Here is an 11,985-nt window from a genome sequence, read left to right on the forward strand (position 1 = left end):
GGGGCCTGGAGTCCCATTTCTAACAAGCTCCCAGGTGATGCTCATGTGGCTGTACCAGGGAACACAGTCGGAGTAGTCAGGGCTGAAGCCTGTGGTCCTCAAATGTTCAACAAGCATCAGAGTCACCTGGAGGGCCAGTTAAGATGCAGAGGGCAAGGCTCACCCCAGAGCTGTGGATCTGACAGGTCTGAGGTGGGGACCAGAGACTCTGCATTTCTAAAGAGCCTGCAGGTGACCCTGATGTTGGACCACATGTGGAACACCTCGGTGGGGTTGGAGGCATAAATCGTGGATGGGCAAGACAAGTCATCTGTCCCTCAGCTTCCCCAGAACCAAAGTGGAGATGATGAGAGCCTCTCCCAGAGGGTGTCAATGAGGGCGGCACTGAGTGAGCTAGGATTTGTAAGCCTCTTGGAACCTGGCACCGAGCCGCTGGGATATGAGTGACAGCATCCATTCTTGATGACTTTCCCTTGGTCCAGGGTGCGCCTGGAGTCCAGGCAGGCAGACCCTTCAACCACCATGGGTGGCCCTCTCCCCGGCCCACTCACTGCCAACATTGTTCTTGTAGGTGTTGTGATCCCATTCACCCAGTGGTAGCGGAGGGCCAGCTTGCTCATCCAGTCCACAGCCGCTGTGCACACCGAAATCATGGCACAGGCTGGCTCCTGGGGCGGAACTGTGGAAGCCATAGGGGAGAAGTTGTAGGTGCTGGGGAGAAGGAAGATGGCTGCGGGATGGAGAAGAGACTTTCTTACTGTGGGGAGGAGGGCACTTTTCACCAGGAGACCATGGGTGGGCTTAGGGCTGTGTTTCACTATGTCTCTGAATGCGTGATGGTGCTAAATCTGCATTCTGGGGGTAGCAGGATCAGGGCTTTCATTCACTTCCTGATCAACGGTGGCTTCCTGTGCTCGTGCCCAGTCAGGCTCCATCCTCTTGCTTCTGGTATCAAAGAACATGTCTAGATTTTTGAGGGGCAGTCATCCTGTTCCCTGCATGCAGTGAGTGGCCAAGCCAAGGGAAGCCTCTCTGCTTCCCACTTTGGACTTTGAAGCTGGAAGGCAATTCCAAAAAGTGGTTGCCTTTGGTTCATCCCAAGAGAAGATTCTGGAAGAAAATACCGTGGGCTTTTGGTACTCTTGCTACTTGGCAAGTAGCCCCTGCTTGCCCCAATGAGAGAAAGTCTGTTCACAGTACTGAAGCAAAAGAATAAATACTACTACTACTACTACTACTACTACTACTACTACTAATCAGGCCGAGTCGATTGCATATGTACAGAGTACTTTGCATATATCACCCTCTATCAGCGTGAAGCATGCCCTGGGAACACGTCAGAGTGTCATGGGAAGTTAATGACATGAGCGGCAGCTGGGAACCTGAAGGGGGAATAGTGGGGAATTTGTCATTGATCGCAGCTGGAGCATGAGAATGAAAACCCCAGCTTTCCTGGAACACCATTTTCTCTCCCTCCACCAGAAGCCTGGTATCCGTTCCATTCCGTCGCTCAGTCGTGTCCAACTCTATGCAACCCCGTGGACTGTAGCCTACCAGGCTTCTCTGTCCATGGGATTCTCCAGGCAAGAATACTGGAGTGGGTTACCATTTCCTTTGCCAGGGGATCTTCCCGACCCAGGGATTGAACCCGGGTCTACCGCAATGGAGGCAGACGCTTTAACCTCTGAGCCACTGGGGAAGCCCCGGGGAAGCCCCTGGTATAGCTCTGCAAAATCACTCGACATCACAAGGAAATGTGTAGACCCAAAACTTCAAAAGTGAAGGTCTTTTCAGAGAGGAAAAGCCTGGGTGGGGAGCAGCTCAGCATGGTACCAGGGCCTCTCAGTGGGTGGGTTTGGCTGACATTTCTTCTTTTTCTATTATTTTGTTGTTTCTGGATTTTCTGCGATGAGTTTAAGGGTAGAGATATGATGCACTAGGAATGAAACAACACTTGGAACTGTACCTTCGGTATCCCCAGTTTAACACCAGGGCTGCGACAGAGAAGAGAGAATTTGGAAATGGGAAGCACTGGGTCATTCTCTCCTGTGCTTCAGGCTCCGCTTGAATATCAAACTGGGGACAAAAAAATCCCTGCAGGATCCACAGAGATGCCTTGAGTGATGCCTCAAATCCGAAAGCAAATGTCACCACTGGGGCAGGCAGCCCAGAAGGAAACTGACTGGGGTGACTTAATCTGAAAGGGCTCAGCTGCAAATTCTGGCATTCCCTCCAGAGGAGGTTGGATGGACAATCACAGAGACACCAACCAGCTGACAGAAGCTCTTCATCAGATATCTTCAAGCTCTTGCCAATGTGCCCATAAACACACACAACCCCACACACCCACACCCACACCCACAGACACACACCTTCACCTGGGTCATTTGTCAGAGACATTTGTGAGTGTGTACAAGATTGGAAGCAAATAAGTCGTAATATCAGCAAGTGGTGAGTTGGAGGTGGTGGGAATGGGGTGATCACAGTCTCTGCTCTGTTCTTTACCAAATGACTCAGATTTAAGAAGATGAGGAATTCCCTGTTAGTCCAGTGGTGGCTAGGAGTCCGTGCTTCCGCTGCTGAGGGTGTGGGTTCAGTCTCTTGGCTGGGAAATTAAGATCCCCTAAGGTGTGCAGCATGACCAAGAAAATGAATAAACACAATAAACATACAGATTGTGAGTAATTAACTTGTTCGCCCACTAGCTTGATATCATGGTATTTAACATTCTAACTTCTGAGATCTTGAGAAGGTTACTAAAAAAATGTTTTCTGGGTGCAGAATAAGATGTGGCTCTTCTAATAACCTGCTTGCATGACTCTGTTCCCAGAGCTGACCACCTGTGTCTCCCAGAGGCACTTAGGTTAACCTGCCCACTGCTGTTCTGTGTGCACAGACTCTCCTCCCCACCACCCCTGCACCACAAGGGAGCCTCCCAGGGGATCTGATGCAGTGGGTGCTGGCCAGGAAGACCTGCATATGCTGGGACCATCTCGCCCTGAGTACTGGAAAGTGAAATTATGGAATCCTTCTTCTTTCCCATGAGAGATGCCAGCGGGTTTATTACTCAGAGATGTTGCTGTCGCTTTTTCCTCAGCCCCTCCCTTGTGGTGGTGATCGGGGCTAAAGAGAAATAAAATACCCCCAACTAGTGAAAGGGAGCAGACAGCATCTAATCAAAAGGACAGAGAGCCATTTAGTAAGGATTACTCACTGTGCTGGTCACTGTTTGAGCATATTCTTAACCTGACCAGAATGGGGCAATGCAGCTTTATCTCATCAGGGCTCCTCTTTTCCAGAACCCATGTTTTTATTTTTTTTCCACCTGAGAATTTTGCTTTATTGGGTGTTTGGATAAATACAAGGTATTTCTTATTTGAGCGACCACCACTATGACTAATGTCAAACGGAAATGATTACATAGCTTGCTGTATGCAAGGCCTCTTACTCTGGGTTTTTTTTTTTTTTTTTTTCTTCATATTTAACTCATTATTTTATCAAGTAACCAAAATTTTAGAGGAGTGTTTTTTTTTTTTTTTTTCAATCAACACAGTAAGGGAAGATATTTTGGATATTTCATGATGCTTTATAAAAAAATAATAGAACACTTTGTCCTGAAATTTAAGTTTTATATCTTGAAGTAGTATTTCAAACCACTGTTATGACTAGCCTATTTCTAGCCTCATTAGGCTAGAATTCTTTTGCATATGTTGCAAAAATTCATATTTCAAATGAAACTCAGTGGATTTTGACAGATTACAATACAATGACCATGTCCCTGGGAAGACAAATTATAAGAGGGAATGTTCATAAGTTTTGCAATGCAAATGTTTTTACTAAGGAGAATCGTATGCCCCAAGAACCGAAGCTGTTTGCCACATGCTCCTTCCTCTCTCCTGTCAAGGTTCTCATCTTGCTAGATGACGTTTTCACTTTAATTTCTATCAACCACTTTTCCGCTTACCTTTAAGTATCTGTGGAAGAGCAGCCTCAGACCACTTCCTATCCAGCGGTCTGAGCACTGAAGTCTCCGGGAGGGAGGCGCTGGGCAGGCACAGAGGGCATCTGTGTGCCTTTAGACCAGGCTGTGACCTTGGTTGAGTGGCAGTGAACTTGGGTGCTGGAGCATCGATTCACCATAACATTCCTCCTTTTCGAAAGTGACTTGTTCTTCATTTTCAAACTCGTCTGGATCTCTGGAGAAGGAGAGATCAGGCACGACCTCCCCACGCACCTGTAGGACTTCCTGATCTACCACATCGGACCCGCTGGGCAAGTTCCCTTGGTATTGCAGGGACGGCACAAAGGAGAGACTGTGCTACACAGAGCAGGGGTGGGCGGGTTTATCCCAGAGCCTCTGGGAGATGAAGGAATCAGCTCTGGGATCAGTAGCCACCTGTAGCCCCTCCCTGGGGAGTGCAGAAAGGCTCGACTATTTATTCTTGAAAAACACTGACTTGAAACTCAGAGGACTCAGTTTCTGGGGCGATGGCTGGATATTCTGCCAAGAGGTGGAGGGCATGCCAGGGCAGGGTGTCCATGAGTCCTGCTCCCACCCAAGAATTAACAACTTTTCTTCTAACAAATTTTCTTGGGTGCAGTATAGAGACTTTCACACCTCTAGCATGAAAATCACTTTATGTAGGAAATAGAAAATTCCATATTTCTTGTAGGAACATTGATGCCAAGTCTTTCAATTGCTAAATATACGGCATTCTGTACTTCGTGAAGGAAAGTCAGCACACAGATTTTCAAATGAGAAATATGAAAAATTCCATATTTCATGTTACCTTGTTTATTCCCAATTCAGTGTGCAATACAAGAATTTCATATTTCATGGGAAAAAGCTCTGTGCCTAGAGTTTCAAATGCCAAAGCGGAGAAATCCGTATTTCATGTAGGAAAATCATGGCTCAGAGTTTCCTAAATGAAATATAAAAAGTTCAGTATCTCATGGAGTAAGTCTCTGCCAAGATTTTCTTATGTGAAATACAGAGAAATCCGTCCTCAACAGAGGAAAATCAGTGCCCCGAATTGCATATATGAAATCATCAAAATTCCACATTTTGTGTATTAAAATCAGTGGCCTGATGTTCATAAGTGAAATAGACAAAACTCCAGATTTCATGTGGAAAACTCAGCACCCAGTTTTTCGTATGTGAAATACGCAGAATTCCAAATTTCACGTAGGAAAATAGTATGTGCGTATATTTTCATATAAAATGTAGAGAATTCCATTTTCATTTTGGAACGTTTGTGGTGAGATTTTCACAGGTGAAATGTAGAGAATTGCATATGTCATTCATGAAAACTTCATGCATGGATTCATATGTGAAATACCGAGTTCCGTGCTGCACGTAGAACACTTTTGCCCACATGTCAAAAAGTGACACAAACATGGAATTCTCTCTGTAGAGAGATTTAGAGATGAAGCATCTCTTAATACAGAGATGCTAAGGACAGTGTCCTGCTAAGAGCCATGACTCACCAGTGCCAGAGGAATTGAAGTCTGAACATTCATTGTACAGAGGTCCTTTCAAACTAGTTCTGTTCTCATCCAGCCTCCAGGTGAGAGAACACACGCCAGCTAACCCCATCAGCCCAGGCCTGTGGGACTGGGAGGGGGTGAGAGGATCATCCTAAGACACCCTTTTATGGAGTGATGTTTCAAACTGGCAAACTATGCACGTAGCAGCTGCTGATGCTACAGTGCCATCCGTCTTGCAAGCCTTACAGAAGAGGGCAAGCTGGGTTCACGTGGCTGGTCATGTCAGGGAAAGAATGCTCCTGCACTTGAGGACAGAAAACCCTCTGTAGCCGGGTGTCCTAGGGGCTGTGTGTAGCCCCTCGTCTGTGCCTGGGAATCTGGCCCATTCTCGTTCTCTGCCCCTTCACATCCTTCCTGACTGCCCCCGGGTGCTTTTTTCCTGTCTCTCCTTTCTGCTCAGGGATCCACGTTTACACTTACATCTTGCTCTGTCGGAGAGATCCCTGGGCTTTTTTCCATCACGTCAGTGCTTCTGATGCCCCAAGGTCTTTGTACCTTACACAAGCTCTTTCACGTTTCCAGTGTCCATTCTTCCATCCCCCAGCCAGGCCAGTTCAGAGAGCTCACACACCCATTTTTGCCAGTGCACATGCGTGTGCACGCACACATACACACACACTCCTAAGTCTGAAAAGAAACTTGCACACATGCGCGACTCTTGGCTGACTTGTGCAGTATAATGGACTTTGGTAAGCACCCCTCCTTTTTAGTCCCAGTTATCTGCTTCACTCGCTAGTTGATCAAGTCAGTGTCCTCGTCTACTTCCACGATATATCCTGGAAGGTGAATGGGATTTGCTCATGAGGGGGACTGACATGCAAAGAGGCTGGCAGGGTTGGAAGTCCTCACTGTGGACAGTTGAGTGACGTGTGCCTGCGTTCCCTAATCCTATCGCCTTGGACCGGCTCACAGTGCCAATCAGGTTGGCGTGATTCCATTCCCTGTGCTTTACTTCCAGAAACAACACAGAAATAGCAACGGGTTTTGAACTGGAAATTGATCATGCACCCCTTTTCCCTGGGTCACTGAGGACAACAATTCTTTAACAACTTTCTCTTTACAGAAAGGCAAGCCCCAATTCTTATCACCTGGGTGATAATTCACTTAAAGTCATGAAGAAATTCTGCATGGGTAATGTCAGTTTCATCATAACTGTAATGGTCAACGCAAGAATACATGGATGGGGGTAAAAGTCAACGTATTTCAATCCTGCACTAGTGTTTTTTAGAACACTTAACCAGTCAACCCTAAATCTTTCCTGACAGAAGCATTCCTGCAACATCTTTGCCCTCTGTGATCCTAACTAATACTCTCACTTCAGCGAGTGATATTCTTGCCCGTTGGGCATAACTCTAAGTGTGTAGGCATTCTTGTTTCCAAATGTGGGTCACTGTTAACTATTCCTGCGATAACGCATTTCTTGTTGAGCACAGATATCACGGAACTCTTTAAAAAAGTCACAATTCAAGATGCTGGAAGCATTTGATCCAGGAGTGAAAGAAAGGGTCAAATTCACATGCAATCTAACAAGATACACAAATTAAAAAAATAAAAAAAAAAAGAGGGCATACGAGCAACACAATGCAGGAGTGTTGAACAGGGCAGTGTAAGAACTCAGAGAGCTATGGCAGCAGAGCTGTGCGTAACAGCACAAGCATGGGTGCATCATGAAAGAAGAAGGAGGCAAAGGCAGACCCGCAGGAAGGAACATCAACTCACATTCATGGGCAGACACAATGGAGACGCCCGGTCTTCATTCTAAACAGAGGAAAACATGAACACATCCAGGGAACAGGAAGCAAATGCAGCTCAGGGTGACTGAGACAGAATGCTCATGAATTCATCAGAAACCCGCCAAGTCTCACACACATTGATATTCAGTGGAAGAAAACCTTACACAACACATCCTAGTGTGCAGTCAAATCTAAAAGCACCTAGACCCTAGGGCCTAAGTGAAAGCCCTGAAGAGACTGGGACACAAGTCATGGCAAGTTTCCAGAGACTGACCAGCAAGTCAACCATCCACAGTTCACTTTTACTCACCGACCTGTGACTATCTCTGCACTCTTCACTCCAGCACAAGTTAGAGCTAAAGCCACCCCTGGTACTGAAGCACTGGCAGGAAATATTAGGCACTGGGGGACCCTGTCCTAAACTTTTCTTGTCTGTAAGTTCTTTGCAATGCCTTCTTGCTTCATAGTGAGTTGAATGTTAAGGCTTTTTCCTTGTTCTGTACTCTTAAAATGTCTGATGCTGTGCAACAGAGAAGATACCTGGGGCACCACCTTCCAACAAAATTGCGTTCCAGCTTTTCACTCTCTGGCCCTTGTTCACCAGACCCTGTGCGTGGACATCCACATTTCCCTTGTAAAACTGCCAGACCCACAGTTAATGGGCCCCTCATCTTCTTTCTCCATCCTCCCCAAGCCCCACCCCACAGGAAGAACTGTGTCTCCTGACACAACCCCCACATACGACTTAACCACCTCTACAACTCTCCATGGACTGGTACTTCCCACACGGTAAACTGAGAATTCTACATGCAGCTGAAGTTTTTGTCCTGAGGCCCTCCCCAAACAATACGCAGACGCATACAGTTGACGCTTTTTATTTGTCCTTCGGCATTATTTCAGGTTTACTTGTGTCTCCCTCTCGATCCGTTTCACCACCAGACCACTCTTCACTACTTTCCCGTCCAAGAGAACTCTGATGGCCATTGATCTTCACATGAAGCAGCTTCTTAGGTTTTCTATTTTAGGGAAATGGGGACACTGCCTCATAAACGTCTCAAAGTCGAGCAGGGGCGGTTCCTTTCAAAAAAGACAGAGACACAGATATGAAAACCTACCCTCTCTGAGAACACTAAAGACAACTTTACTCTTTCAAGTCAGTTCCCAGGAGACAGAGTCTGTGAATTTTTACATGTCCTCTAAGCACATACTAAAAGACATGTACCCCATTCTTCCCCGTAGAACTATTACAATACCTAGGACATGGAAGCAACCTATATGTCCCATCGGCAGATGAAGGGATAGGGAAGTTGGGGTACCGATACACAATGGTGTTGTGACTCAGCTCTAAAAAGGAATGCATCAAAGTCAGTTCTAGTGAGATGCAATGCACGTGGAGCCTATTACAGGGAGTGAAGTGGGTCAGAAAGAGAAAAACAAACACTGTATGTTAACACAAATATCTGGAGTTGAGCACCATGTAGGTGATACTGAACATGCAACACGCAGGGCAGCAAATAAGACACAGACATATAAAGAACAGACATGGGACTCAGTGGGAGAAGGGGACGGTGGGTTAATGTGAGAAAACAGCCCTGAGACATGTACATTACCTTTTGAACAATAGATGACCAGTGTGAGTTTGATGCGTGAAGCAAGGCAACTAAAGTCATGTTGTGGGACAACCCAGAAAGACAGGGAGGGGAGGGCGGTGAGTGGTGGGTTCACCATTCGGGGGACACGTGTATACCTCTGGGTAATTCATGTTGGCCAATGTACGGCCAAACCGGTCACCGCATTATAAAGTAATTATGCTCCAGTTAAAATAAATAAAAAACTATTCTCCATAATCCTTCACAGTGGTCAGTTTCTCATAGTGAGGGTGGCAGGTGAAAAAGATGCAACGGAAAAAAAAAAAAAAAAGCGTGATGACCAAAATGGAATCAAGTGATGGGTCAGTGGGGCAACAGCCTTGTACAAAGGAGACTCACAGACCTGGTGGAAAGGGGACTTCACGAGGAATAGTAGGTGGACCCCAATTTAAGAGAAGCCTGAGGCTGGACTTGTTGGCCAAGGAATGACAGTTCAGAGATGTGTGCAGCTGACTCAGATATAAATTGGAGTGACTTTGGCCTGACCAGGCCACTTCATCTACCTCAGGCTTCTCTAGTTAGAACCTGTCTTTCACTACAGTTCTCCACACTTGCTGTCTCTTGCTGATTTCCCCGTGCACGGTGTCACGCTGGATTCCACAGAGTCTCACTTTCTCCACAAGTGAAATAAACGACCCAAGTTCCTGGACAACCCTTATGCCAGTGCTCAGCCCCTGGGCGCCTCACCTCTCGTCCTCCCACTACCTCTCGCGGTGGAGCCTTCCTCCTCACATCGTACTGCAAAGGATTGGGCCACAGATCCTTTATGATGATCTGCCAGGGAAACGAGCAAGGTCAGCACAGGGCTGGCCAGACACTGAGCCTTCCCGTGCACCGCCAAGAACTCCAACATAAATCACCAATTTCGGCCCAGTGGCCACGTGGGACCTCACCTCAGCAATCCGGCCAGATCCTGTGAAGTTGTGGTCAAAGAACCAATTGAAGAAGTTAACGCTGCTGTCCTGGTGCCTGAGGCTGTATGCCTTACGTTCAAACCCCTGGGACCACTGAATCGGAGTGGAATGAGACGCTCGGTATCCTGCAGGAAAAGGAGTATGGGAGAAAGACCTAGCTCACTTTCCCACTCAACCTACACTCTTCTGCCTCCACTCCCCAAATCCAGGGAGCTGCCTCTTACCAGGGACGTTAATGAGATACTCCTTAACAATCACTTCATTCTGGAAATACCTATTCCTCCGAAAGGACAATGTGATCTTGCAGTGATGAGTGGGATGCCTGAATTCCTCCACCTGCCAGGACAAAGTGTTGGGGGTAGGGGGAGTGGGTATGAAACCTCTTTACAGAAGAGCTGTCCTTTCCCGTATTCAGGGATAAACCATGCCCTCTCCCCTCCACAGTCATCTCCCCTCCACAGTTAGCGGGGTCCCCTGCCTGACCTCCAAGTTGGTCATGTAGTGAAGCATCTCTTCATCCTGGTTGCTCATCATAACTGACATCTGGGGGTGGTTCATAAACTGCTTTAGGTCAAGGAGCCTCTAGATGCTAGAGGTAAATGTGCTGGAAGAACAAAGCTAGCCTAAAGAGTAGAATGGCATTGTCTGACTTCAACGTGCTACTAGTGAACTCGCCACATTTCCGTGGATGCAGACTGTATGAATGCGGAACAAGGCCCAAGGCTGTGCCTATGAGTGCACTACCAGAAGGAGCTTCTGTTCCTAACAGGAAGGCCCTAAGCTCCATCTCAGCCTCCTTCAAGGTAGCTTACTTCTGGAAAACAAGCATTCCTAGCTACAACCAGTATGAGCACTTACACATCCCAAACCCACTCCCAAATTCACTCAACTTTTTGGAGAAGACCTGGATTCCAGACAAGCTTTTTCTCTGAGGAGTCCCTAATGCTAATGACGATTCTGACTGGGACCTCTGCAAGTAAAGCCCAAGTATCAATTTGTGCTAGTCAGGACAGCAAGAACATCACATCTAATATCAGGAACAGATATGCAGGACGGTAACCAATACCCATCATCCAAAAAAAAAAACAACTTTCTACCAGAACTGCCAGATCTGTAAAACTGCTCCTGCAATATCCCAGGTTTAAAGAAAACAACAAAAGAAAAAAAAAAAAAATCACAACCACCACACCAAGGGATACAACTTCGACCCAGAAGCCACAGATTCCCTGGATGATGGCGCTTCTGTGTTCTAGACGCAGCTTTCGCCTCTGACAGTTCTTATGTTTCAGGCGAGCGTGCGCCCTTTGCGCTCTCTTATTCACCGGCTCCAGCTCCACCTGCAGGGCCGCCAGCGCCTCCAGTGCAGGCTGGTCGCTCGGGCCTCCAGGCCGTGGATGTTTCTGGCCCTGCTCCTCCGAGGACACCTGCTCCTGCTCCTCCATGACGTCTAACACCAGCAGCTGCAACTCCTGCCCGATTCCCGCCAGCTCTCCCTCCTCCAGGACCGCACCTTCCTCCGCTGCCTCCACCCAGAAGAGGGCGGCCTCCTCGCCTGGCGCACCACCTGGGGCCTGCAAGGCCTCTGCCGCCCGCACTGGGCTGACAGGCCCCAGGGCCCCTCCCTCCTGAAGACCCGGACTCACAACCAAGATCCAGGATCCGGGGGTGCTGCCGCCTTCCTCTGGCCCCGTCTCACTCGCCATGGTGTTCTGGCCGGAGCCCGGAGCTGTGAAGAAGGTGGCCACCAGAGCACAGCAGACTCCGGCACAGTGCGCCCACCGGGCAGCCGCACTCAATGCGGTACCACCAACAGGATACTGGTGCGCAGCCAATGAGCAGGGAAAGGGAGACACGCATGCGCAGAACCGTGAGCCACCACGCACGCGTAGTATGGCAGCGGGAAGGGGCTGAACTCTACACCCTGACCTCCAGACCTCACGACAGAACCAATCAAATGGAGTCTAAAGGCGTTGGCTCCAGGGCCACGCCCCTTGGAATTCTGGCCACTCTGGCCCCAGGTGACCCCTGGGCCAAAGTCGGGCCAGCGCTCTGTGCACCGGTCTACGCAAGCCTTTTGCCTGCTCAACAGTGCAGATGTGCCTGACCAGAGACTGGGAGAGCCAGGCCAGTTGGAGGCGAAGG

The 11,985-nt window shown here is 48.1% G+C and overlaps 1 protein-coding gene across 1 annotated transcript; it reads right to left on the minus strand.

Moving 5' to 3' along the window:
* Window positions 1-317: 317 nt before the first annotated feature.
* On the minus strand, window positions 318-11,546 carry LOC148773169 (testis-specific Y-encoded protein 1-like). The gene is made up of 8 exons (XM_088834533.1): window positions 11,043-11,546; window positions 10,327-10,404; window positions 10,068-10,179; window positions 9,823-9,968; window positions 9,617-9,703; window positions 4,138-4,318; window positions 1,304-1,382; window positions 318-711 (listed from the first exon to the last, which is right to left on the minus strand). Exons 1-8 carry the CDS (start codon window positions 11,544-11,546, stop codon window positions 318-320), a joined length of 1,581 nt encoding a protein of 526 aa, XP_088690659.1.
* Window positions 11,547-11,985: the final 439 nt, after the last annotated feature.

The sequence above is a fragment of the Moschus berezovskii genome, chromosome Y (genome assembly GCF_049115385.1).
Source record: "Moschus berezovskii isolate FMDL1 chromosome Y, NW_MosBer_1.0, whole genome shotgun sequence".
Taxonomy (NCBI): domain Eukaryota; kingdom Metazoa; phylum Chordata; class Mammalia; order Artiodactyla; family Moschidae; genus Moschus; species Moschus berezovskii.